The following is a 27627-nucleotide window of genomic DNA, read 5'->3' on the forward strand; positions in this document are numbered from 1 at the left end:
CAGACTGCAGGGTTAATATTTTTTTTAAGATCGCCACCAGTATCACATATAGATCTGCCTTTAGTTTTCCCAGGATAACAATCCAGCTTTCACTCTGAAGAACCTTCCACAGAAATAGACAGAATGAGACCTGGGGCCTTATTCCTCCTGAGTCTTCCTCCATTGAGAAATAGAATTTTCTCTATTTTCTAAATATTGGTCAAGTAGGAAATGGAATCATACCTTTCTTGTGTAAGAGTTCTTAGAAATCAATAAGAAAAACATGAGCATTTCAAGAATGCATAAAAAAGACTAACAAACAGATGAAAAATGTTCAATCTCATTAGTAAATCAAAGAGAGATACAAATTAAATTAAACTAAAAATGAGATGGCATTTTATAATGTGATAATTGAAAAAGACTGAAAAACTGCTAAGACACTGTTATTGAGAATGTAAGGAAATGGGAAGGATCAAAAATGCTGGTAGGAACCATAAATTAATAGGAGCTTCCAGGAGAAAAGTTTACAATACATCACAAAGGCCTTAGATTTGTTCATACCCTTTGATCTAGCAGCTCCATTTCTAGGAATTTATTCAAGGAAATAATACAAAATATGCACTGAATTTTCCGTACTATGATGTTTACCACAGTGTTATTAATAATAGTAAAAAAAAAAAAAAGAAAACAGCTTAAATGTTCCACAGTAGAGACTGATTAAATAAATCACGGACCTTCCTGGTAACAAGCTCTTATGCAGTTATTAAACTTATGTTTGAGAAGAATGTTTAATGATATGGAAAATATTCATAATATATTTTTAGTAAAATAAGTAGGCTACAAAATGATGTGTTCCATATGATCCTAACTTTTCTACACCCACACAAAACATACTTAGACACAAAATGCTAGGAGGCTGCCAAGCAAACAGTTAGCAGTAATTTTCTTCTTTGTGAATTTCCTGCATTCTCCAAATTTTCTACATTAAATATTAATTTGTAATCAGAAAAAAAAGTAAATGTAAAATTTAAACAAAGTGTAGGAAGGAAAGTCCACATCTAATTTAGGTCTTTGTCTTGTGTGTTTGAAAGGTCGTGGCCAACCTCTACAGCTCATTGGAAAAAAGACCAGTGCAATTAATGGTCAAATCCAAGTCTGAGGAAGAAAGATGGAGGTAAGAGGGACTCTTCTGCCTGGAGAATAGTGCATTAGCAGGTGATTTCACAACTGTCTTCAAAATATAATTACCTGTCAGGAGTACTAATCAGTTGTTTTTCTCATTCCACAAAAATTAAGGTCAAAGGAAGGACGCTAAACATACCAATCAACTTAGACAAGATGGAGAGTTGCTTGAAAAGAAGCATTTGGTCTCTTTTTAATTTTCCCTGTCCCAATGCCCAACACAACTGGTTAACAGTAAATTCCAAGAAAATGCCTGCTGATCGAATGAGTGAATATGAATGAATGAATAAATGAAGGAATTGTAGATCAAGCCCAAGTCTTCAGAGACAACACCTGCCCCAGAGAAAAGTATAGGGAAGAGAAGAAACAGCAACAGATACCTGGTCTCTGAACATACGCATAAAAGAGTTCTAGCATGAATTAGTAAAGATTATTGGGTATAAGGTATATGGAAGTTGGAGGTAAAAGATGGGTACTGGGATATGATAAATAGAGAGAAAAAGAAGAAAAAGCCATTGTCTTATGGGAGAGACTCTTTCTGGACCACAGAAACCCCAAAATGTGTAGGGGTTCCAGGCAGGCAGAAAATCCAGACACAAGTTGGTTGTTGGTTTTTCAAAAACAGAAAGAAAAACCTCTTGACAACAGGTTCAAGTAGGCTCACTTCAAAAAGTATGCATTAAGCACCTAGTGTGTACCAAGTCTGAATGGAAGGCTGGGATACAAACTAGAATCCTCTTCAGAAACCTACGGCTGAGAGGAAGTAAAGAAAAGAATCAGAGAAGAATACCCATTCCAAGCCCAGCGCACTAAGTACTATGTAGGAACTAGGAAGAACTTCTAGGAGAAGATAATCCTGATCTAAACCCTGTAAAATGGGTAGGATTATGAGATGTTTTCCCACTGCCACAGGTTCCGGGCCATGGATTCTACTGCTTGAGAATCTTAACCACTAGCAATTGTCTCTAGGAAAGGCCAAGCTTACTAGGACAAGAGGGGTAAAGAACCAACATTAAGAGTGCCAGGCACTTCTCAAACATGCAATCTAGAGAAGTACCAGGGCAGGTACTTGGTGATTTAACAGCAAAAACAATCACTCCAGACAAGGAATGAAAATTGACACCCATAGGTATATTTTTTCTAATCTTTAGATGTTTTTTTATTGCTGTTGTTCTGATGCCTGATTTCATCCCACCAAACTTTTTTTGTTTACATTTTTAAGGTCCTAATTATTTTAATAAAATTAAATAAGTTAAATAAGTTAATGCATGTAAAGTTAAATGAATTAAATAAGTTAATGCATGTAAAGTGCCTAACACATGGGAAGAAGTCAGAAAGTGTTAGTTATTAATACAATTATTAAATGTCCTTTTAGTCTGTTAATTTTCTCTTCTTATTGTTTTATAATTGTTCTTTAATTTACTGCTTTATACCACTTCCTTATTTTATTACTACTTGATCTGTTTTATAATCTTTGTAAGTATGTTCTTAGAGGAGGCTATTTACTTTAACCACTCATTCTAGCTTATTTTATGTTGTTATTATCCTCTTTGCTACTTGCGTATTTTAATTGCTTTTAATGTTCATTTTGCCATTTCACATGCAATTTTATCCATCTCCTGCCTTTTTATCATTCCATTGCCTTCTTTCTTCTTAATTTTCTGTTTTTCTTATTTCCTGGATCTTTTAAATTTAATATTTGCCATTATTTTTTTCTATTTATTCTTTCTAGTTTTGTTCATCTATTACCCTTGTACCTGTTGCACTTATTCTTTTAAATTTTTATTCTTTTTAATTATTAAAAATGCCAAGTATTAAGTGTCGACAAAGGGGGCCACTTGACAGGAGTCCTGGCCCAGTGAAGCAAGGTGGCGCCTTCTCATCTTTTTTGTTGGCCTAGGAAAAACTGTTACTTCTATAGTTAATGCCCCAGTTTCTTCACTGCTGATCTTCCATCCTCCAAAACCATTACTTAACATGTATAATTTATTAAGTTAACAGGCAAAATTTTCCTCTTCTTCCGTTTCACTGTCCCCAAATTAAAACTTCAAAACAAAATAAAACCTCTATTGATATTTGGTACCTAGATTCCTGAAACAGTCTTGCCATCTATTTTAGTGAACCATCAAATCTCTCCATGAAGAGACACTTGATCTAAAATCTCTCTTCTCTCTTGTGTATGATCACTGGGTCCCTGGCTAAGTTGGCTAGCCAAATATGACATAATAGTGGTGAAGAGTAAGCTATATCCAGGGAAGGACTTACTATATAAGTTTTAGATTTAATTTTAATAAAAGAACCAACCAGTCTTAAGCCTTCTATATGCTACCCTGAAAGGATATATAACAGAATAGTCATAACTGAGTTCTTATAGTTCTTTCCCATACCAGCCAGGCTCCAAAATATTTATTACTAGGAAACATAATGGATTCTCTTACTGTAAGGTTCTTGACACCTCCCTCCATTAAGCGTAAGATCTAGAGGTTCAAGGGTCCATCTGGATAAAGGGAAAGAACAGAAGCTTTGGAGTTAGACCATCTTGGCCCACACCCTGGCTCTATCACTGATGGGCTATTTGACTCTTGGGCAAACTACTTAACCTCTCTGAGTCTCCATTTTCTATCCATAAAATGGAGATGAGAATGTTTATAAAGACACTGGATTAGGGTACTCAATAACTATTATGAATTAGTATTCTTAGTATGGATATTGGTGGAGGCTCAAGTTATCCCCAGAACTTTAAGCATGTAATTAATTGTGCTTTTGTTCTTCTGCCCCTCTAAAAAGGCACAGAACCCTCAGTAGTTACGCTGGCTCTCTGTAGAACTCCTGAGCTCTGGTGAGAGAGGGATCTGAAACTTCCCTCATGAGAACCTCATCCTCTTACAGAGAGAGTATCCTCAAGGTCTACAGGTCGGCTGAGGCTGGTTTCCACACTCCCAGAGACTGGACCTCTCTAAGCCCCAAAGAGTTTTTAGAAATGTAGAAAGGTTCAAGTCAAGATGAGTTCAAAGACACGTCTGGCTTAGGCTTGAAAAGTTATTAGGTTAGATGAATTAGTGGCGGACAGAGTTGGAAATTATGATGGCCATTCCCCAAATTCTTTAAAAATCATATTATGTTGATTATATAAAGGTGATGTAGTCCTTCCCTTTCAGTGAAGCAGGGGACTGAACCAGGTAACTCCCAGTCCTTCTAGCTTTCTGTGACTTTACAGAGTGCAAGAACCATGTCCTAGTAATATTTGCATTCCTGGTACTGGATATCAGAAGGTTCTCAATAAATCTGTCAAATAAAGCACTTATTCATTTACTTAACCTGGTTAGTTGTTCCAGACTCAAGTCAGTCATGCCTTCTGCCTTATATATCTGTGAATTTGGAGAATATTTAGGGATCCAAATACTTAATATTTAAAGATGTGGAACAGAATATCCCAAAACTCACTTAGAGCCAGGTATAAGTAGAGATTTTAAAAATGTACCAAAGTTAAAAATAACAATTGGATTTTCTTAAAAAGAGGTCTAATATTTTCTCTGAAAACAAACTTGTTTAAGAACATGGAACTCCTTCCCAGACGGCAAGAAGAGGGCCATCTTCTGAAATCAATACTAACTTTTCCCCACAATTAAATTCAGCCAATTTAATTAGCTTAATATTTACCGAGGTCTAAAGGGGCTATGCCACTTTCAGGAGCAACCACAAAAACAAACTGCCCTTTTGAGGTTGTAATTTTCTTTCTTTATGGAGCAGAAGGTGGGGTCAACTTGAGTCTGGAACAGCTAACCCAATCCTAGCCCAAGGACAGCAGGGCTGCAAGGACAAATGTGGGCCCAACTGGACAGGATGCTATAACACATTGATCCCAATGAAAACAGCATGGCGTCATTGTCATGTCAGAGATAGGACTATTTCCAAAAACACAAATTTATCTTTTCCTTATAGTTTTGAAGTATTTCCTCTCCTCCTGTATTTTCTTGGGAATGGAAAAACATCATGCTTCTAAGTAGAACAGGGATACTGGAAGAGGCCTTTGGCATCATCCAGCTCAACTGTCCTTTTTAGAGTACAGGAGACTGAGTCTTATCGAGAGAAAGTGACTTGTCCACAGTTACACAGGCAGAAAGTGGCAGAAGTGAAAGATGCGTACACACATTATAAATGTGACCATGTTTGGAGTGATTGTATCACTAGGTTTGAGATCAAGAAAATTCTTTGTGACTACTTCTACTTCTACAAAGAGATATGGAATCTCCACAGAAGGATACTTATTTTATTGTAAGTCCATGGTATGGCTTATTTGTGCAGCGGGGAGTAGGTTTCTCAAACTATTGCTGGTTGGTCTTGAATTCCTCTCTTCTGCTATATAGCTTAATTTCAAATTCCCTCCTAAACTACAAAGTTGATTGGCTCCCTTGTCCTAGTATTCAAAGAACAGGAAACGTAATATCAGGTAAAGTGTTGAATGAGACTGAAAGTTAAAATACATCTTGATTGGCATCAGGGTTTCTCCAACTTGACCTGGATATATTATGATGTAGCCTCTTTCCCCGAGGTCAAAAATGCTATTGATGACATATTTATTGAAGGAATGGATGAATGAATTAATGAATACATGAATGCATGAATATTTAAATATGACATTGAATGATCTGGCCTCATTCATCTTCTGTACCTTTAAGGACTTTCACCTGGTGGCTGGTGAAAAACAGTGGATTGCATATGAAATTACAGTATTGGGTTTTTTTCTTTTTTTTGCTTCTCCAACTATTGTGGGCTCAAATAAAATGCTGTTCTAGTCTCGAATGCTCAGTTGATACGGTATTAAGGCTGAAAGGCCTCATCATGTAAGAAGCTAAAGGGACTTTCCCTTTGGCTCTGTCATCAGGGAGAGCCAGACTTATAAGCTTCTGGAAGGTGGGAGTCCATCTCCTCTGTACTGCTGCCTTCAACCCTGCAGAGACTGGTTCACCATGTTCAAGCCTATCCTCACTCCCTTTACCCCCCAGACTAGGGCTGTTCACTGGTCCCTGGCTGCAGCACCAGAAGGTACCCAAAGGCAAGTAACTGGGAGCACATCTGAATATGTTTTAATAACTTCAAAATTCACATTCAGCTTGGTAGAACAATTAAAACTTCATATAATTAAAGTGAGTTTTTAAAGATCTGCATATGATTTTAATTATCACCCTCACTCTCCATTCTTACAAGTCCACATGTGGCAACATCTTATTAATATATACTTTAAGTGGAAGGGGGTCTCTCAGAAGTAGTTAAGAAAAAATGAAAATGATGGCAGGTGGCCAAGTATTACCAAGTAAGCCCTGTGATGTTTAAATGCCTGAAACGTGTTCACTTAAACAGTTCTCTATTTTTGTCCCAATGATTCTATATTTTATTTATTTTCTTTGTAAATATCCTTTTGTCCCTTTGCCTAACATGGGAGAAAGCAAAAAAAAATAAAATAAAAACACGTATGTTATGGTTTACAAAGATCAAAGCTTCATATCTATTTTTCCACTACTATAATTATCACAAAGCAAAATCAATGAGACTTTTCTGTCATAAACTGACGTTAATGGCACTTTGCCTTTATAGAGAGAACACTAACCCTTTTTTCTATTTTCACTTAATCTCTTGAATAACGACAATCTTATAGGGGTATCTGTCAACATTTAAGATGTGGCTGGAGTGAACTCACTCCCTTAACTCACATTTTATTTTATTTAAAAAAAATTTATTATTTTTTAATATTTATTTATTTATTTGGCTGCGCTGGGTCTTAGTTGCAGCACGTGGGATCTAGATCCCTGACCGGGGATCGAACCCAGGCCCCCTGCATTGGGAGCACCGAGTCTTAACCACTGGACCACCAGGGAAGTCCCCTCTCACATTTTAAAATAATCAAAAATAATTTCACCCTAAAGACTAACGCTTTCTGCTACCACAAATCTCCGTGAATTCAAAGGGAAAAGTTCATGTAATGCAAGCTCTTCCTCCTTCCCTCAAGATCCAACTGAAAGGGGAAGCGATAGGGTAGGCTAGAAAAGATGGCAGAGACTAACTCAACTGAAAGAGTTTTCTGGAAAGAGGAGCCTACAGTTGAGTCTGGTGTCCCTTGAGTGAACAGTAGGAATCAAAAACCATACTTGTAGGACTCCAGAACTACTACGCTGAAAGGACCTTAGAGCTTGTTGATGGGATAAATTTGACAGATGAAGCAACGATACAGAGATGAAGAGACTCGCCAGAAGAAAAGCCACAAGAAGGATCCAAGTTTCCTGACTTCAGGTTGCTGCCACTGTCCACCCGTTTGTTTGTGCAGGTTCTAGTCCCACGTCTGGTAGAGAAAGCAGTGAGAACCCCGTGAGAAACGGTGTTCTTCAGGCTTGTGGCTGCCAAAGGGGAGTGGGGATGGGGGAGGGAAGGATTGGGAGTATGGGATTAGCAGATGCAAACTATTATATATAGGATGGATACACAACAAGGTCCTACTGTATAGCACAACTATATTCAATATCCTGTGATAAACCATAATGGAAAAGAATATGAAAAAGAATATATATATGCATAACTGAGTCACTTTGCTATACAGAAGAAATTAACACAACATTGTAAATCAACTATACTTCAATAAAATTAAAAAAAAAAAAAAAAGAAACGATGTTCTCTTGCTGTATAGATGGCTACCCCACAAGCAGCTTTTGATAAGGGGATTCTTTTAGGAAAGAAGGTGCTAAAGAATTCAAAGGGATAATTCTCTTGACAATATCATCACTCCGTAACTTCATCTATTTAATGCTGATCTGACTCTTAATTCTCAGAGAATCTGCCTTGGTCAAAATGTTTAGAAACTTTTTCCAAAAAGAAAGACTTAAGAAGCTTTTTGAATTAAAAAAGATAGTCTATTTGTGGGTTAGTAAGGCATTTAAGAGAAAAATCATTACTAGGTATTTTACAGCTGTTACATAAGATGTGGCATTTTTAAATTCAGTGGTAGCTTGTCTTCTGATTTATTCATTCAACAAACATGTTTTGAGCAACTAATATATGCATTTTGGGACCACATGCGTATTTGGGAATGAAAGACAAAGACTGATTGAGTGTGTCTGTGCATATGTCTATAAGGCAAGGGAGTACGTGTGTGATAAAGTGGAGAGAAGAGAGGAAGGAGGGCTATAAGGAGAAGAAGACAAACAGCAAGGAGGATCTGGGCATGGGAGAGTCAGTGTGACTTGGGGAGTGAGGGGGATGGATAGGTAGATGGGGCTGGAGCGTGGAAGACTCTGAAAATGTCCGACTCAGGGATTCAACTTGCTTAGGTGGGCAATAGAGAAGTGCTCTTGATTTCTGGGCAAGGAATGACAAAATTCTGGGGATGTGTGCAGGAGAAAGGAGACACTAAAGGCTGTAACGGTAATTAGGAAATAATCACAATAGCCTAGCTAATGAACCATTTCTAGAACAAGGATGGTGGCAGTGGGAAGGGAAACCAAAGAGTGGATGTGATAGCTAAGCGACCTTTCAGTCTGTCTAACTGACAGAGAAGTGAAGTAACCTCCCTCCATCACTTAGAGCCACTCTAAACCCAGTAAGCATTGCCCGTTGTCATTTGAGAATACAAAGCACTCAAAAAGGTATAATTTAACACAACTTAAAATTGATACCAAAGGAACAGACCGTATCATGAGCAGCCTTTGATTCATTTACCCTGTGTCTTAAAGACCCAGGGTCTTAAACGCTCACTCTGGCTAAGGAAGGGGGTCCTTAGGCCTTGCATAACTCTGTATCCTTGTCAAAAGTGTACCTTTCCATCAGAAGAGGAAAAAGTGACAACTGTGTCCTATCCTATCCTCGTTAGGAACTACCTACTGGGAAAACTGCTCACACAAGAGGAGGAAAAAGGTCAAATTAGAAAGTTATCACTTGTAACTTTTCATGCTGCATTCATGTGGAAAAACGTGTGCTTTGCCAAGCCCATTCCTACCTATTTTCTCATTTCCCCTAAAGCAGTCATGAAGGTACTAAGGGTGAGAATTACCGGCCCCATTTTATAAAAGACAAGGTTTGACGCCTGCCCATGGGCACATGAGAGTTAAAAGGACCAGAGTCTCCCAACTCCCAACGCAGGGCTCTCAACACCACACCTTGCAACCCGATCGCTACGTGGCCTTAGTTAAAGGCAAGCCGTCTGAACTCTACAAGATTTAAAATAGACGCTGGTTGGATAAGATGTGAGTGCTGTGAAAACCCAGGCAGGGGAGTAGATAAAGGCTGCCCAGAAAATGTCCTCCACTGAATGAAACACAATCCAGCCCAGCTGGGAATTCCATTGCTGCCATGGGTTTTGGAATTGTTTATTTCTATTCATTGGCTCAAATCTTTCATTCCTGTCCTTGTCTCTTCTTGTCTACCTCCTCTTCTCTCTCTCTCTCATTTCTCCTAGCAGCCAGTGCCCCTCTCTGCACATACACACGCTTCGGCATCTAATACCACTCTCTAAAAATACATCCCACAAGCTTAGTCTCCTGCAAGGTGGCACAACTTAAAATTGATACCAAAGGAACAGACCGTATCATGATCGGCCTTTGATTCATTTACCCTGTGTCTTAAAGATCCAGAAATAAAATAAACAGTTCACAGGGGAAAAAAATTAATGCAAAATGAGAGACTCTTTCAAGTGGCATTTTCCAGCCCAGTTTTTGCGGTGGGCTTATGTAATCAGACATAATGATCTGCACATGTTTGGTTACACTATTTCAGAAATGATTCCCAGCCCACCAGATGACGTCAGAGGGGCCAACGTTGACCCCCCAGAGTCTGAGTGCCGCTCTCTCCTGTGCTACCCAATTAGGAAAGAAAGATACCAAATAGCAGAACTGTCAGCCCCACTTCCTGCCCAGTCATGTAGACTTTCTGCAGTTCTCTTTCTGAGTGCGTCCATAGTCTCCTCCCCACACTCTTATACTTTCCTCATGTTCCTCTCTTCCACTTACATACAGAGCAAAACTTTTTCTGGAAAGACCGATCTTCTAGCTCAGAAAGATCCAGGAAGTGGATAAATGCCTATGTGCTTGAACCTCCCCATACAAACACAGAACAACTTAATTCATTTGGAATCCATGTTTGAGAACATAATTCTCCACCATGGTATCTTGGATTTTTTCTAAGCAGGCGTCTGACAAGTCAGCCATGAACACAGGAATAATAATTAGTATAAGCACAAGAAGGGAAAAATCCCTCTGCTCTGGAAACCCTTTCTAAAAAAGGGACACAGGTGCCCAGAGTATGTTTAACAGGGTCAGCTCTAACCTCCCTCCTTCCATCCCAGAGAGGAACTTGATAAATATTATATAAACTCAGAGGAGATTCTGCCTAAGGAAGGTAGAAAATAAAGAATTCCTAATTGGAAGGGGCCTTAAAAGTCACCAAGACAGTCATCACCTGGTACTTAACTCCCTTCCACAACATCCTTACCAAGTAGTTAGCCAAACAATGTCTGAACGCGCCAATGATGGGGAATTCTTGGCTTCCAGAGGCAAAAGATCCCTTCTTTGGACAACTCTGACTGCATCTTAGAGAGGCCCTTGAGATGTTGAAGTGAAATCTGTTTCCCTGAATCTTCTACTCAGTGATCTATCCTACCTCCCTTTACATCATTCACGATGAATCTAATCTCTCTCATTGATGACAGCGTGTCTTAAACTATTGCTTACCAGCCAAACCTTCTCTTTAATGGGCTAAGAATTCCTAATTTTTTCAACCGTTCCTCATCTGATGAAACATCTGGTATCCTCTTGCTTCCTTCCAGTCTGACCATTGTCATATATGATTTCACTAATGCAGAGCTAAAAAGCTATCACCTTTTTCATTGCAGATACCATACCTCAATTAGTATAGGCTAGAATTACATCAACACACTATGCCTACCTTTCCCTCCCTCCATCCCCAATTTATTTTAATCCTAACAACAGAAACAACAACAAAAAATCCTCACCATCATCCAATCATAGTTTTCTTAGACAGTTCTGAGCCAATAGTTCTACTGGAGCATCTTATGACCTCTAAAAGCCCAGGAAATCACCTCTGATCTAAAGAACAGCTTCCTTTTCCAGGCTGCCCCCTTGTCCCAGCTTGCTGTCACCGCTGCTGAGATAGCGGACGATTGATCTGAGAAATCAAGTTGGATTGCTGTCCCAAATCTACACTCGATTCTCCTTGTGTCTGTCTGATCGATTTCACTCTGTGCGACACAGCTTGTCGCTATGAATTTTCATGCTAGTCAGGAGCCGCCAGTGCACCCAAGAACAAGTAGAAGATGGTCTGCACCCCTCCCCATCCCTTCAGCATTCCCAGCCTCTGTGTTAATTTTTTTTAATCGTCCTTAGATGGGAGAAAGGTGTTTTTTTTTAAGACCACAGACCTGGATGCAATGGATTTCGGCTACTGGTTTTTCTCCCCAGGTTCCCAGGCCCCCGCTTGTGGGGACGTTTCCTACCACTGTTGTACTAGGTGTCACCTGTTTAGCAGCCCCTCTCAGCTGAACGCATGTGGCCGCAGGTGCCATGCAAACACTGATTGTGTGTGACAGCCCTAGACGCCAGCTGCCTGCATGAAGCCTGCCCAATCGCCACTTTTTTTGAGGGTAGAATGCTGCCGACGGCATGACCGACACAGAAACAAGAAATAGGTGACCGTAAAGCTAAGAAGTCCTACTAAGTGGCATTCCGAGCCCTATGGCTTTGAACTAATTGATAGTGATAGAATAAAAACAAAGGGTGGCGGGGGGAGCCTTGTTTTCTTACACTGATGCCCTGCGGACTGTACATCTGACTGGCTGCGAGTCCGTCACTGTATCCTCCTGTCTGGCTGATAACATGGCGAAGGGTATCCACCTAAACAGATGAACAACAACAGAGAGGAAATTAGTCAGGGAGATGCAGGGAAAGGGAGGCACATCGTCATCACACAGGCTACCATTTGGGCTCGCCAAATTAATGCGATCACTGGAGACATTCTTCCTGGGAAAGGAACCATCAGGAGGAGGCTGGGCCTCCTCTCTATGCCGAATCCACTATCCTTTCTGATTTCAGTAAGCAAGACAGAAAAATGGTCAAAGAAAGCTGGGATTCCCAACACTGAAACTAATTCAACAATGCTGCATGAGACGGCAGGGACTGGGTGACAGAGGGGCTGAGGGTGGGGAGAGTGAAGGGATTTTCCCTGCCCTCCGGATCAGCCCATCTAACCTCTTTGCTGGGGATCCTACAAAAGTCAAGGTTCTGTGTAGAGGGGCTTGGCCAGGCCCCTCACAGAGAGAGCGGTGTGCGACTAACGTTGTCTTTCTGAGGACTTAAATGATGGCCAGCCGTTTAGTCATTTGACCGAAGTCTGACTATATCTCCTCAAACTTGTTTCCAGGCAATGTTTCCTGAGCAGGGCGCCGAGTCACCGGCCAGGTGGTCTCTTCCAGGCATGTAATGCTTCCCGCTCCTCTGGCAGGGTGGGAGCCTGGATGGGCTTGGCTCAGAACTTCCCTAGCGATTCTGACCCAGAGCACAGGACCTCACCCTGTCACATCAGGCTGTGTGCTGACACAGGAGGATGGCTTCTGAGCTCTCGTGAAGGCGAGCTGCCGACTAGGGAGCGCTGAGGGTCTACACTGCACGCTTGATTTTTGTTTCCCAGCATGGACTTATAGTCTCATCACCAGAAACCCAAATCCCTTGACCTCAAGGATGACTAAGAAGATGAGTTTAGTCAACCTGGCTGGGTGTTTTCAAAGGTTAAAATGAAAACGTGAGACCCTAAGGTATGTGCCTAGTCATTCATGACCTCTATATTGGGCAGACGTTGAGTGTGGAAAAGCAACAAACAAGAGAGGGACCTGAAAAGTGAACTGATGGACTCAACTCCTCCTCCCTTTCCCTTTCATGAGCAAAGAATACACTGGGTCCACTTGCCTGACGGGCCTTAGTCACCTCACCCCGTGCTTGCCGCTCTCCTGCCCTCCTAGGGTGACTGACAAGCCAGAGCCAGACGCATTCACAAAGTGTGGACGAGATTCCCCACGACAATGGTTGTCTTTGATTCGGTTTGGTTGTTGGTAAGGTTTTGTCTCTACATCTCTCTCTGTCTGTCCGTCTCTCTCTCTCTGGACAGAAGCAGGAGGTGCCAATCCGACTGAGGGCTCTTGGACGCTAAAGCATTCACCTGGCGGCACATTGGCTGGGTCCCTACCTGTGATTGCACGTTGGCTCCAACCTGGGCCCCTTGGTAAGAATCCCCATTGAGTGACTGCACGCTCATGAACAAATCTCCAGAGTTTGACATGTTAAAAGAACTGGAAGAACCTGGAAAGGAAAGAGTGAGGCACCTGAATCACAGAAAGGAAAAGGCTTAACCCCCGCAACTAACAGCCAAGAGGAAGAATGACATGCAAAGCAACCCCCCCCAAATAAAAACTAAAATCAAAACAACATCAACAGAGTCTGGTTAGTAGCATGAAGAACAGAGCAAGCAATAAAGGGTGCACATCATTCATGTTATGCGGAGCCCACATCTCACTGCAAGCTGCCCATAGGTCTGCTTCCCCTTAGCAGCTTCAAGCTGAGAAAGGAAACATGTATTCTTCTCAACTTGCTCTGTTTGAGTTGAAGACAGTCTCCAGGCCCAGGGTCTCTCTCTCATGTCTCTAAAATTCTAGGATTGGCTGGGGGACTGTGGGCTGGAGACTACAGGCTGGTCAGTGGTACTTCTGCCACCACGATGGAGCACGTGAGCTATCAGCTGGATTCTAAACAAACTAATGCTACACCCATCTACTCTCACATGGGTAGCAGCACCTGGGGGGGGGGCATGAAGGCAACGCTGCACAGTAGGGCTGGCCCTGTGATATGAGTCACCAACATTCCTGATTTCTAGAAAGAAGGTGATGTTCCCTGCTGGGTGGCAAACAGTCCAAGAGAATCATGAGGACTGCAAAAATGAGTGAGAATAATATGCTCTTCTCTGCCACCTGCCATTTTGGAGGAAGATGAGACAGAAAATGGACCAGGAATTCTCAAGCATGCATGAAATATGAAATGATAGTAATAATAATAATAATAAAGTGAGTCTTCAGAAAAGCAGTTAACTATCTGATCTCACCTCCTAGGGTTGAAACTTTCTCCCAGACTTAGCCTGTAGGCACCACCCGGGTTCCACTGGTTCTACTGTGGTAAATCTAGTCCCCCCTCAACCTAAACACAAGGCCGTGGAAAAGCTTAATATTATTCTGAAGCCATCGTGCAGCTCAGTGCATTAGGAAAGAAAGCTCAACGTGCAAGGTTTGGTTAAAACATGACGTTAGCCTGGAAAAGGAGAGACCTCAGGGACCCAGGTCAGTTCCACTCTATTGTTTCCATCCCTATATTGCTCAAATTGCACTCCTGCCCTTGAATTCTGAGACAGCCATCATCCGTGTGGAATCGCCCAACAATGATTCATGCCCCAGCTCTGACTCTCTTTTATCCCAAAATAGGGATTTGTGCCATCCTAGAGAGCCGTCTCGCCTCACATGAAGAGCTGCAGCTAAGCTGAACAGAAGATTTTTTTGTTCCATGGCAGGACCACTTAACTAGCAATGACTTCTAAACTCTGCCACTCTCCTCAACTATTCATGGTATCCTCATCCTTCAAAGGCAAGAGCCTCTAAATAGAGGAACCAAATGATTTACTTGAGGACAATTTACTTGGGGACAACCTCAAGTTAAGGAACATCTCCATTCTGCTTTGTTCTTTGGGGTGTTCATCCATATGCAAGTAGCCAGCTGAGTATTTTGCTACACAGACGGATCCTCCACTCTTAACTCCCTTCTCATGGGAAAAAGGGATTGCTTTCTTTGGGGGGCGGGGGACAACTCAAGCACCATCCAAAGAACTATGACATCCTGATTAACTCTGAAACATGTCCTATGTATGTCATCTGGCACACATTTCTCGGTTTAGCTTATCTGAAAGGAATTAGAAAAGTTGGATCTTAGGCAAAATAGGTGCAAGATTTGACCAGGTGTGGCTTACACCCAATCAGTGGGCAGAGGCTTTGGCCTGGACCCTCCTTCCATTAATGTGCTGCAAATCTTTCAAACAGTCCCCCCCACAACGTGTGGGTGAAGCAGTGCGTAGCACAGATCACATTCGTATGTTAAGATATATAAGACCCAGGCATCTATGTCCTAGTTACATCCCTCTCAAATCTTTCTTTCAACCACAGCAATATAACCTAAATATTAAAAGCCATTTTATAATAAGTATTACAACACATGCTCACAGGTAGATGTCATCAGAACCAAGAACCAGCAGCTCTAAGGACCCAAATTATAATTGTTTATATGATATCAGAATTTTTTTTCCCCCGAGAGTATTCAGTTTGAAGCCCAGGTATCTTATTTCTCTCCCAACCAAATACCATGTACTAAACATACACTCTACATGCTTGGTTGATGGTTTATTGGAAATTAGCACACAGACTGAGAAATGGGAGAAACTTCCAGAGGGCTACACTGATGCCAAGGAACATGGCACCCACGGAACCATGAAGGCACGGAATGTGCCACTTACAAGATATACACTGCAATTGACACAGATGATTTAAAAAATATATGTGCATAGATAAATTGTAAATATGTCTGGCTGCCTAATGTACATAGAGATAAATATGCACATATCAATGTACTTCATGTACAAATGCATTTGAATCAGAGCAGTAATTGCAGAAGGAGTCCCTGTGCTTTTGGCCATGCTGTTTCAGCATTTCATTGTCTCTGTACACCCACGTACAACACCGCCATGGCTTCTGCTTCTCTGATAAGTAACTAGAGGCAGTGATTTCACTGAGGAAAGAGACCAGGTGTCACGAATACCGCAATAAGGCAGACATGTCCACACAAACATCTAAGTAATGAGGGGGAGACTCATTCTTCATCTGGCACTGGAAGTTGGAAAGAACTTATCCTGGATTGGATAACCTCCTGGGGAGGATGTGATTCATAGACAAATAGCATGTGGGCTCTCTTGGAGGTGCTGTGGAATTCTCAAAGAACTAAAACAGAATTACCTGGTTTGCTGAGAAGGTCAGTCTGGAACCTTACCTGCAGGTGGCTATAAAGTGATGGCAATGACTAGAAGCACATTTTAAGACGTGCTTGCCAGTTAAAAGGTTCTGAATTTGGCTTGGAAAGGGAGGCAAGTAGCTCGTTTAAGCCGTAATCCAGACAGCTGGGGCACGTACAAAGCTAAACTTGCACTCAACTAGACAGAGAAGTGATAGATCACCTACAGATTCTGATGCATTTGCTCATGCAAACACGATGTGGAGATGTGTTAACAGCCATTTTCATAAAAGACAATTTCCTGAACACTCTGTTTCTACTCTAAAGAGTCTCCAAAAGAATTACATTTGCTCAGGGGGAAAAAAAAAAAACCCAAACTCAGTTAACTTCAAAATCCAAAAAATAGAATACTAATGATAATATCTCAATCTGGAGCGGGGTTTCTTGACTTTGGCACTATTCACATTTTGGGCCAGATAATTCTTTGTTGTGGAGGAATATCTTATGTATTGTAGGACGGTCAAACACATCCCTGGTCTCCATCTCATAGATGCCAGGAACATCCATCCCCCTACAACTGTGACAGCCAAAAATGGCAACTTTACTGACATTGAGAACCCATGACCTAGAACAAGAATGAATTTACTTTTTCTTCCTAAGGAACTTGAGGTGTTTTAAAAGTATTAGCTCATTATAACTCACAGCATTTTTAGGAAGCAGATGGATGGCAAGTATTACCTTAATTTCTGCAATCTAGAAGTCTAGGTAGGCTTCACACAGATTAGGTGGCCAGTTTGATCATATTGGACTCTGTTGGCCTCCTATACCATTTGGAGGCTCAAAGATAGAGTCTCTTTGCTGGATGTAAGCTTAATTATATTATGCTCACTTCTCTGTTTTTCAAGATTTTTCTCTCCAAATTAAAATAAAACCATTATTACTTTCTACTCAGGGCAAAGTACAAGAGGGAAAGGTTATCTGGTTCAATGGGAAACCAGATAACCTTCAGCAGGTGTGCATGTCCAGGATCTAGAGTTCCAATTCCAGGAGGCCGTGTTTTCATTTTCCACAAGGGAAGAAACATAGGAAGGACGAACACAGCAGAAAACATCAAGGGGGTAAATTCTTTCACTGGTTTTAAAAAACAAAACCATGAGTGTTCCGATGGCTTTACTAGAAGTGTCAGTCAACTCTGGATGTGTTACCTCCTCTCTAACCATGTGTACTATACATAAACTTCTCTTAGGAAGCCAGTGTCCAGGGCCTTAATATGATAACCTTCCACCAACCCAGAAAAACACCAAACTTTCTATGAGGGGCATAATAAGAATATGTTAAAGGGCTTGCTGCTAACTAATGTCATGGCTGAATCTACTGTTGTCCTTGACACACACAAACACATACAACTAAGCAAAAGAATTCAAATCTGTGTGTTCTGAGCCTCAAAAAAAGGGGATTGCTTAGCTAATCACAGATTCTGCTAAGATATCAATGCTGATGCTATGCCACAGAAAATATCTGTAACCCATAAGCCAATTTCTTTCTTCTTGGATATTAAAATGTTCTCCAACCTTCCAAAATAGATAATCCAAACTTCTTAAAAGGGCCTTATTTTTCTGAGATATTAACTCTTGCTTTCATAATCTCATCAAAAATAGGAAATTGAGAAGGTGTCATTTTAGGTCACTCCAAAAGAATTATGGACCCAGGTTATTAACTATTGCTTCAGTTGGTCCCCATTTTTGTTTCTTTTTTTTCAAAACTTAATTTTCTTGTCCTCTCTCTATTCTTCCTCCTTGCTCCATCCATTTTGCCCAACTCTGCTGGTGTAAAATATGAAGCATTCCAAGTATCTCGAAATACTTGTTAATTCCTCACAGGCCCCAGCCCTACGTGATTTTTATGAATTATGCTTAAGGAAATAGGAGGCCAGGCATATATCAACAAACAGGAATATTTAGAAGAGGCCTAAATAAAGATACTGAAGTACTGCTATCCACACAAAAGCCTCTAGAAGGAATAAGATTTACTTGCAAAATATCTTCCTTGCAGTAGAAATGAGTATTTATATTTAGTAAAGCTTCTGGAAAAAACTCCTGCTTCGATACTGAGGATATAAAAAGTTCCCAGGTTCCAGAACTCTAAACTCAACTAAAATATATTTTCACTTCCTAACCTCTTATTTAAAACTTGCTATTTCAATTATTATTTACCCTTCGGAATTATCAAAGAGCTGGTATACAACATTATAAACACCCTATGTGCAAAGCTGAAACATTTTAAAGTTCTCCCTCTATCTGTGTAGCGATTTGGGTTGTGTTAAGAGCAAAGAAAAGATAGAAAAACCCATTTATAACTTTTCCTGTTAAACCATTTATCTTTTAAAATTCCACGCTATTGCACATATACAATAGTATTTTCTTTTGTCTCTATTTTAGAAAAAGCACTACAAAGGGGTTCCTCTGCATATTATTTCTAACAACTTAGGCACCACTGGAAAGCTTAGCTCAAATTTTCCATAATAATTTACTCTGTGCTCAGAATAGTCACATGAAGTTTAAGCCACCAGGAAAATTCCTTAGAATACTGTAATCACATACTGATATTCCAAGAGAGCCAAAATAATTCTTAAACACAGACGAGGGGGTTAAAATGCTCACTTTTCTCTTTTCAAGTACTTTAGGAAAGAAGAAAAAGGGATTTAGTGATGAAGGGAGTCCACGGGGCCCTTCTAAAGACTGTTCATAAATCATGCTAAGCCATCTGCGATGCAGATATATCAGGGACAGGAAAAAGTCATTTTGATATCTGTTTTACATTATGATAACCTTTGCAAGAGTATCGAATGTGTTTTTGCTAATGTTGACAGAATTGCACTTCTTCCAAAGAGACAAGTGAAGATGTCTGCCTAGCAGTACAATTCAACTAGTGTTGCTGGGTCTGAAATGCTTAATAATTGACCAGATGGGGATGAAGGAAACTCTCTGGTTATTGAACCTGTTAGCCTTGATCCTTTGTCAATCATACCATGAGGAGAAGAGAAGGAAACACACACACACACACACACACACATACACACAAAACCTCAAAAAGCAAATATGCTCTCCATGGTTACCTAATCTGGAGTGCTGGGAAAAATGAAACTGGATTGAATTCTGCATTGTCTTACCATATCCATGTTTACAAAGCCCAGGCCACTCTTCATGCATGATTCCATTTAAACAAAAGAAAGCTGTGATGGTACAGCCCAGTGACTTGGAGAACTTTATGATAACAAATTAGAAGCATCTAGAAGCTCACAGAAGACATTAGTGTGTGGAGCCTTACATGTCTCCAATAACAATCTACCACAGGGTAGAAAGAGGACTTATTTTAGTGGGCAAACAGGCGGGGAGGTCAAAGACACCACATACCCCCAAATGTTAGAAATTAGAGTTAAAAGTCATATTATGATCTAACATATTTAATTTGTGACCCTTTAAAGTTGGGGCATCAATTTTCTTAGATATGTACCCCACAGCCAAAATCAATGCATCTGGTTCATTATGGGGAGAAATACCTTAACTAACTTAATAAAGCCTTATTTAGTAAATAAATACTTATTTAATAAGAAATATTTCTGGTTTTCCCTTTAAAAAAAAAGCACCAACATGCATGCCTTCCATAGCATACAAACACCAAGGTTATATTTTTTATGCATTACTGATTATTCTTTTCACATGTGGAAATTAAGAACTGGTGGTACAAGGCACACCCCCAAAATATATTATGTTTGCCTAACTCTGAAATTAGTGATACAACGCACATTTACTTAAATAAAACCAGGAGTACAGCACATGACTGATACTGTAACAGAAAAACTGGAATCTGAAATCATTTGAATTAATGACTGGCAATTTTCTTTGTAGTTTACATAAAGAAAACCAACACAATAAAGCAGTAAAGAACGATAAGTATAAAAAATGGATAGCAATCACCATAGTTGGCTTTGCAGACCAGAACATTTTAATAAGATATTTAAAGAAGAGTGAATATTCCTTCAAAGAATGCATGCTAGTAGATGACCCAGACATCATGTGATAGGAACAGCAAAATAGATAAGGACAACAACTTTATATGAGACAGACGAAATGCCTGAACCCCAAGGGACTATCTCAAAGTATTAAGTCGAGCTTACTCATTAGAATCTCTGAAAGGAGAATTTAGAGGTCTCCTCATCAAAACCAACCAATTTACCTCTGTCCAACTTAAAGAGACACATTAGTGCAAACCCTCAGACAAGTCCATCTTATAAACAGCAAAACACACTGCTTTTTGGAAATGAAAAGAAAAACCCAAAGTCGCATCAACAGTAAAACAGACAATCAAATACGTAAATCAACCCATCCATAGCCTAAAGAATTAAAAGAAAACCCCAGTGTAGGAAAAGCACATATAAAAATGGAGAACATTTCCCCCAATTCAAAGAAAAAACTAACCAGCTGAATTGGGAGTTGACGGTGAGTTAGCTTGGCTTCCATGGGCTGACACATTGGTAGCAGTGACAGCTGTTTTGGCAGCATAAATATTGGCTTCCTCTTGAAATTTACCTATGTTCTTCTTGTACCGGATTCGTTTATTTCCAAACCAGTTTGATACCTAGAGAGGTTTAAAAGAAGACGAGAAAGTTACCAAGTTCATCCTGCACAAATATCACAGAGGAAAAGGAAGAGCTTATGAGAGGGTTGAAGAGGTAGGCTAATTGGTCTCATCCTAGCTCTGATTCTGCAACATCAATTAAAAGATCTGAAGGAAGGGCTTGGAGAGGAGCAACTACATAAAATGAGATTCTCTTGCCTAATATAACACAGTCTAGCAAAACCACTGTGACAAAGATTTTTCTAGGGAGGAGCTGCTCATTTAACTAGGACCCTTGTAGTTTAGGGCAAGCATTTTAAATCTGCTTACCTCTTAAGTATAGGACGCTAAAATAAACCTAGCATTTCAGGAGAAATGCCTGTTACTTACCAATGCTAAAGCTGACTTTGGGCAATCAAAATATACAGACCTTTAAATATTCAAAGAAATCTATATCAACATATGGGTGCTTTCATGGATGGATTAATTTCACATTTTTATTAGTTAAATAACTTTAATATGGACTAGATTCTTAGCTGCATTGTACTACTGACCTTAGGATCAATATAATTCAATCCAATAAATTTCACTAAGTATTTTGTGCAAAGCTTGGTGTTATCTACATGAGGAAAAACTGAAGCCTAGCACTGATTATTCCTTTGAATTCCAGGCTTTAAATGTTAACACCAATACACAAAATAAACGTAATTTACTTTCATTTGTTAACCTATTTCCTTCATGTGGCTCACAGCGGCTGTCCTGGCTTGATTCTATGCCCGTTCTCTTTATACCAAGACCTCTGCCAGACACAAGTGGAGACACAGTGAAATTCAAGTTTTACTCCCATAATCCTGCCTTAGGAAGCAGAGTTTTATACCCCATATTTCAGATGTGATTTCAAACTAAAATATTGTGGTTTTATACAATTACAAAACAAACCATGAATTTGGTGAGAGAAGGAGAAGTTGGTAACACATGTACCATAGCTTACATGTAATTTAATTTACCCCAACAATGGCAGATAAAGAAAATTCTTGCAAAACTACACTTATTTTTAAAGTGCATTAGCTAAATTTAAAAATCTTATAAGGCTATCCCTCATAGACCTATACAGCTCACACTGAAGCAGAAATGCCAAGCCTCTGTAATAAAAATCAAAACATGGCATTGCAATATTAGTAAACAAGAGAGAAAAAAACTCAAGAGAAAATGCTGTATTTATTGTAAATGCTGGTGCCTACAGAAAGAGAGTTATACTGGAAGAGGAAGGGCATTTCTGGGTCCATTCAGGGGCCACTGCCTATCTAATTTCACTCCCAAACTCATGCTTTTCTTGATGTAACTTTCACTATTCATAGGAATCAATCATCATTGTGGTTGGGTTTTGACTTCTAAGTGGAACAGAGAGAGAGGAAAAGAGGCAGGGAGATTTTTTTCTGGGGTAACTGGATGAGCTGGAAGAAAGGGGGAAAGATGAAGGAAGTTTGGAACGACTTTTGAGGAGGAAAGAAGATGCCTGTGCTCTAATAAATTGGCTACATGAGAGGAGGTGAGAAGGAAGAGGGTGGAGAAGGGACCGGTCCTGGGATGATTCCTTTCTACAGGAGAATAGATGCTCATGCAGGGAAGATGCTGGGTCAGTTCAGGCATTTCCTGCATCGTCCACTAGGGGGATGTCCTATGCCCTGAACAATGTACAGAATCGGTGTTTTCATTAATTAACTCACTGTTCAACAATCATTGACAAGGTCTACTATGTGCTAGGCACTAGGGATACAGAGATGACTGACTTACTCCGAGACAGATAATGCAGAAGGAATCACTGATTCTCCGGGGAAAGTTTGGTTCACATTTTGAACATTAAGTTTGAAGAGCCCGTGGGCAGAGCCATGGTGAAGTCCAGTGGGAAGTAAGATATATGAGTTTGGCATTCCAGGAGAGAAGTCTCATGGGGATATTTAAAGAGAAGTATATTTGCAGCTGTGAGCACGGAGGGGGCCACTCCAACTCACTGTGTAGAACAGTGCTTTTCAAAGTCAAGTGTGCATGGAGGGCTTATGAAGACAGATCCCTAGCATCCTCTCCTTTCCACCAGAGATTCTGATTCAGGACTGGGGTGAGACCCAAGAAATTTTTTTTAAATTGAAGTATAGTTGATTTACAACATCGTGTTAGGTTTAGGTGTACAGCACAGTGATTCAGTTACATATATATATATATATATATATATATATATATATATATATATATACACACACACACACACAAATATATACGTATATTCTTTTTCAGATTTATTTTTCTCTTATAGGTTATTACAAAATATTGAGTATAGTTCCCTGTGCTATACAGTAAGACCCAAGAGTTTACATTTCTAACAAGCTCCCAGCTGATGCTGCCTTCTGTAGATCACACTCCAAGCAGTACTCCAAGCATTAGAATAGAGGAAGGGCTGTTCTGGGATCAAAGGAGAGGATGGTCAATAGATGGGTTTCTGTGTCTGAGCATATTTTGGTTTGGGAATCACAGGAGGACTCACTAGTAAGTGGATTTTAAAAGAATATGTGTCTTAAAAAATAATTAAGGACGATGGGCTAGGATATGATGAGATGGGGGCTAATGAAAGAACAATACTTTTAGGATAGGTAGAGATGGCAGATTCTCTAAGAAGACTGAGCAGGAGTGGCCCAAGAGGAAGGAGGAAACTCCAGAGAGAACAATGTCAAGAAAGCCAAAGTAGGAGAATTTCAAGATGGAGGGTGATTATTAACCACCACCACAACAAAAACCCCAAAACAGGGCTTCCCTGGTGGCACAGGGACACCTGCCAATGCAGGGGACACGGGTTCGAACCCTCGTCCAGGACGATCCCACATGCTGCGGAGCAACTAAGCCCGTGAGCCACAACTACTGAGCCTGTGCTCTAGAGCCCGCGAGCCACAACTACTGAAGCCCACGTGCCTAGAGTCCGTGCTCTGCAACAAGAGAAGCCACCGCAATGAGAAGCCCACGCACCGCAACAAGGAGTAGCCCCCGCTTGCCGCAACTAGAGGAAGCCTGTGTCCAGCAACAAAGACCCAACTCAGCCAAAAATAAATAAATAAATTTAGTTAAAAAAAACCCCAAAGCAACAAACAAACAAACAAAAAAAAAAAAACAAGAAAGATACAGTCAAAGGCATCTCCTAGATTTGAGAACTAGAGATAGAGGGAGATTTAATATATCATGTGGTCCAACCAACCATGACTGGAGATGGGGCAACTAAGACCCAAATAGAAAGAGTGAGTTCCTAAAATCCCACGGTTGACTCAGCATAAACATGCTCCTAGCAAATGCTCGTTCTACGATATCATGTTGTCTCCCACTGGAACTTGTGTGGCAATGGTAGAACAGTCTGGTTATTGTTGGGAGGAAGTGATGTGATGGGGAAGGAAGAATGGTATCGCCCTGGGATGGATAGGGGAAAGAGAAAGGTGATACAATAGATGTAAATAATCATTTTAATGGACACACTATTTGCACCCTGGATTTCCATAATGAAGGATGTGAAGGTTGCTGGAATAGGCCAAGATTCCATTTTTTATTCACATACAATACAGACTAGATCCTGAAGAGTTCATTCTATTTTCAATAGGGATTTGGAATTCCAAATCCCAGAATTTGAATTCAAACAATATAGCGAGTTTCAACTTTAGCAGCAGAAGATCCCATGACCGAAATTCACTGTTTGGGGGTTAGTGATATGGTTTATACCTGGAAACATGCAGCAAGCACCACAAAACATCAGTTCTCTTTACTTGTGGACAATGGGTCTAGATTTGGACAAGAATGGTTAGAAACCTAGATAACAATCAGGCCACCTGAATTAGACCACCGATGTTCTGCTTTCCCAGGGTTGCCAAGACTGGCAACGACCTTCCGCTGGGTCCAAGTACCTGAGGAAGGTCCAGGTTAAAAAGGAGACGATTCTTTCTGCCTTGTCTGAAAGGTGGTTTCCAAGGCTGCTGCAAAAATCACGCATAGAGTGCTGGGGAGAGCCCGGCAATCTCTTCATTGCAGATCCCCTGTGTGGAGTTCTTTATTTTGACTAGACCCAATTCTGCTTAGCTAAACACAGGTTGATGGGATCAGCACCCGGCGGGGAGTAGCAGAAGCCAGGATTCAGCTCAAGGAAGTACAGATGCTCAGTTTATACAAAACAGCGTCTACTTCATTTACAAAATGTTAAGTGAAGTTTTTCACTAAAGTAGGCCTCTTCTCCCCAACTTCCCCCTCCCCCTTGCCCTTTTTGGAAACACTAGTACATTTGATTCTCTTGCACGTGACATAATTCTGAGGAAAGCTTTCTCTGAGAGATTTCTTGACTATCCCTACTGGTCTCAACTAGAGACTGGTGGTGGTATTTGAGGTTCAGACCGAGTAAGAAGTTTGGATGGATCCTTTGTGTAGACAAAATGTAGATACATATAAAACTTGCTGACCTTTCTACTTCATATTAATGCTGAACACTCCAGGTCCATAAAAATTTTATGTCACGTACCTTTCCACGTCAATAGGCACCTGTTACGGTTATTGCTCTTTGGGGGAAGGGGGCACTCAGTGACATTTTGTGCAATCATTCCAATGCAAGCATAGTGACACGTTAAAATTCCTACACTCCATCAGTTACAGAGTGAGGACATCAAGAGAGGACGTTTGAGTCCCTTTCATTTAAAAGTTCCATTCACTGACTCTTAAAGTTCCTGGGTTGGGCAAAAAAATGGGCCAAGGAATTGAGTATGCTTGAGAAAATAACATGAGAAATTCAGATGGCTTTCCAAGTACATGTAGAATTCTTCACCCATTTGAAGCAACGGAGAGCTCAGAGGGAAGAACCCTGTCCCTGTTTTTACACTGTACTTAGTCTTCTCCTACTTCTGCTGGCTCCTCTCAAGTTTTTCCAGGTACTGCCTTGGAAACTCTCTTATGCACATCATGTGCTGACCTTGCCATTTTAAGGCTTAAGTTGATGGAACTTACAAGGCATGAAAGTTCAGGAAAGCAAGACCTCCAAGACTCTGCACTGTGACTCCACCAGGGCCAGGCTATGGGCTGAGCCCTTTGAGGGCTTCTTACCTGGGACACTGTGATACCACACTTCTTGGCTAACTCCTCTTTGGCTTCCTCACTGGGGTAGGGGTTGCTGAGATGGGAATAGAAATATTCATTCAGGATTTCCGTCGCTTGCTTGTTGAAATTCCGTCTCTTCCGCCTTCATAAAGAGAAAGGAAACAACAACGACAACGGAAAAAAAAAAAAGTTCACACCAAAAATACATATAAAAAGGGAGAGGAGAGGATCTACGTCTGGGAGAAGACCCTTTTTTGAGTGAAAAGTGAACAAGAGGAGATTTGAGCGAAGGGGTTGGATGCTGAAAGCGTTCTTTAAATACTTCATTGTGTACTGTCGGGACACTAAGCAGAAGAACAATCACATGTATTATACAAATATTTATACAGAGTGGTGAGGGGCATGAAGTTTCAAAATTCCACCATCTTGGTTTTGAACCCTGGCCCAGCTGAATACCAGCTGGGTGATTTGGGATGCCTCTCCGAACTTCAGCTTCTTCAAATGACAGTCAAAAGAGTCAAACTGACCTCACGGGGTGACAGGGAGAAATCAGATCATACATAGAGAGGACTCAGCACAGTGCCTGGTACATGACAAATACTAGAACTTACTGGGGATTCTTCCTACCAGGTTCCAGGCCTTGGGCCATACCCCCTCAGAGCCATCAATTCAAATTATTCACTTTTCACAACTAGCGAGGTAGCTATGGTTATTCCCATTTACCAATGAAGAACTGAGTTCAAAGGTCACTCAACTAGTAGGTTATAGGGCCAAAGTATCAATTCAGGTCTGCCTGACTACAAAACCCAGCCTCTTTTTTGTATACAGATTGCCTCCTGGCAATTACACAGAGACTCTGTAGCCATAAGTTAAAAATAAGTTGTCTGGACTTCCCTGGTGGCACAGTGGTTAAGACTCCATGCTCCCAATGCAGGGGGCCCGTGTTTGATCCCTGGTCAGGGAACTAGATCCCACATGCATGCTGCAACTAAGGAGCCCATGTGCCGCGACAAAGGAGCCCGTGAGCCACAACTAAGGAGCCCCCCTGCTGCAACTAAGGAGACTGCCTGCCTCAACTAAGACCCATAGCATCCAAATTAATAAATAAATATTTTTTAAGAAGTTATTTTCTCTCTGTTCTATCCCCATATAGGTGCATGCAACATTTTTAAAAGGCATGGGGAAGGGGGGCGAGAATGGATGGAAATTAACCCCCTGACTACTTGACCTCCCTTGAAAGGAGAAAAGCAGCACTTTCTAAGCAGGAACAGCTGCTAAATGGTAAAACATAAGCCCACAGAAATCTTTTTAATATACAGGTTGCTAAAATGAAGAAAACCACTTTTTGAATAAAAGCATTTTTCTTCTTAAAAGAAAAAGTGCTAATTGAACTAATTTAAAGTGAGAATCACTTTGTTGCCTCCTCCCTGCTAAGGCCTGAGGATAGCTGGGGTTTGCTTAGGGATGCCTGGCTCCTTGCAGATGCCGGCTGGCCCTCCTTGAGGGGGTGGGGTCTCTATCTTTAAATTAGCTCCATTAGCACTTCTGCCTTTCTAGCTTTTATCAAAGGCTTTTCCTTATGGGGAAAAAAAATTTCCAGAACATCCCTGGTTATGCCAGGATATTGAATTTTCTGATTTAAGCCAACAGA

The 27627-nt window shown here is 40.7% G+C and overlaps 1 protein-coding gene across 2 annotated transcripts in view; it reads right to left on the bottom strand.

Annotated features, from left to right (window-relative positions):
• Positions 1-27627, bottom strand: part of PBX1 (PBX homeobox 1) — a 281896-nt gene that overhangs the window by 16186 nt on the left and 238083 nt on the right. The window contains exons 5-8 of one of the 2 annotated variants that reach the window (XM_029228232.1): positions 25983-26118; positions 20729-20888; positions 13399-13511; positions 11964-12053 (exon numbers count right to left, since the gene is read on the bottom strand). In XM_029228232.1, the coding sequence (XP_029084065.1) occupies positions 11964-12053; positions 13399-13511; positions 20729-20888; positions 25983-26118 (499 nt within the window). The remainder of the gene's footprint in view (positions 1-11963; positions 12054-13398; positions 13512-20728; positions 20889-25982; positions 26119-27627) is intronic. The other variant, XM_029228233.1, reaches the window with a different exon arrangement.

Source organism: Monodon monoceros, unplaced genomic scaffold (assembly GCF_005190385.1).
Source record: "Monodon monoceros isolate NGI ecotype Baffin Bay Population unplaced genomic scaffold, NGI_Narwhal_1 Super_Scaffold_18, whole genome shotgun sequence".
Lineage (NCBI taxonomy): Eukaryota > Metazoa > Chordata > Mammalia > Artiodactyla > Monodontidae > Monodon > Monodon monoceros.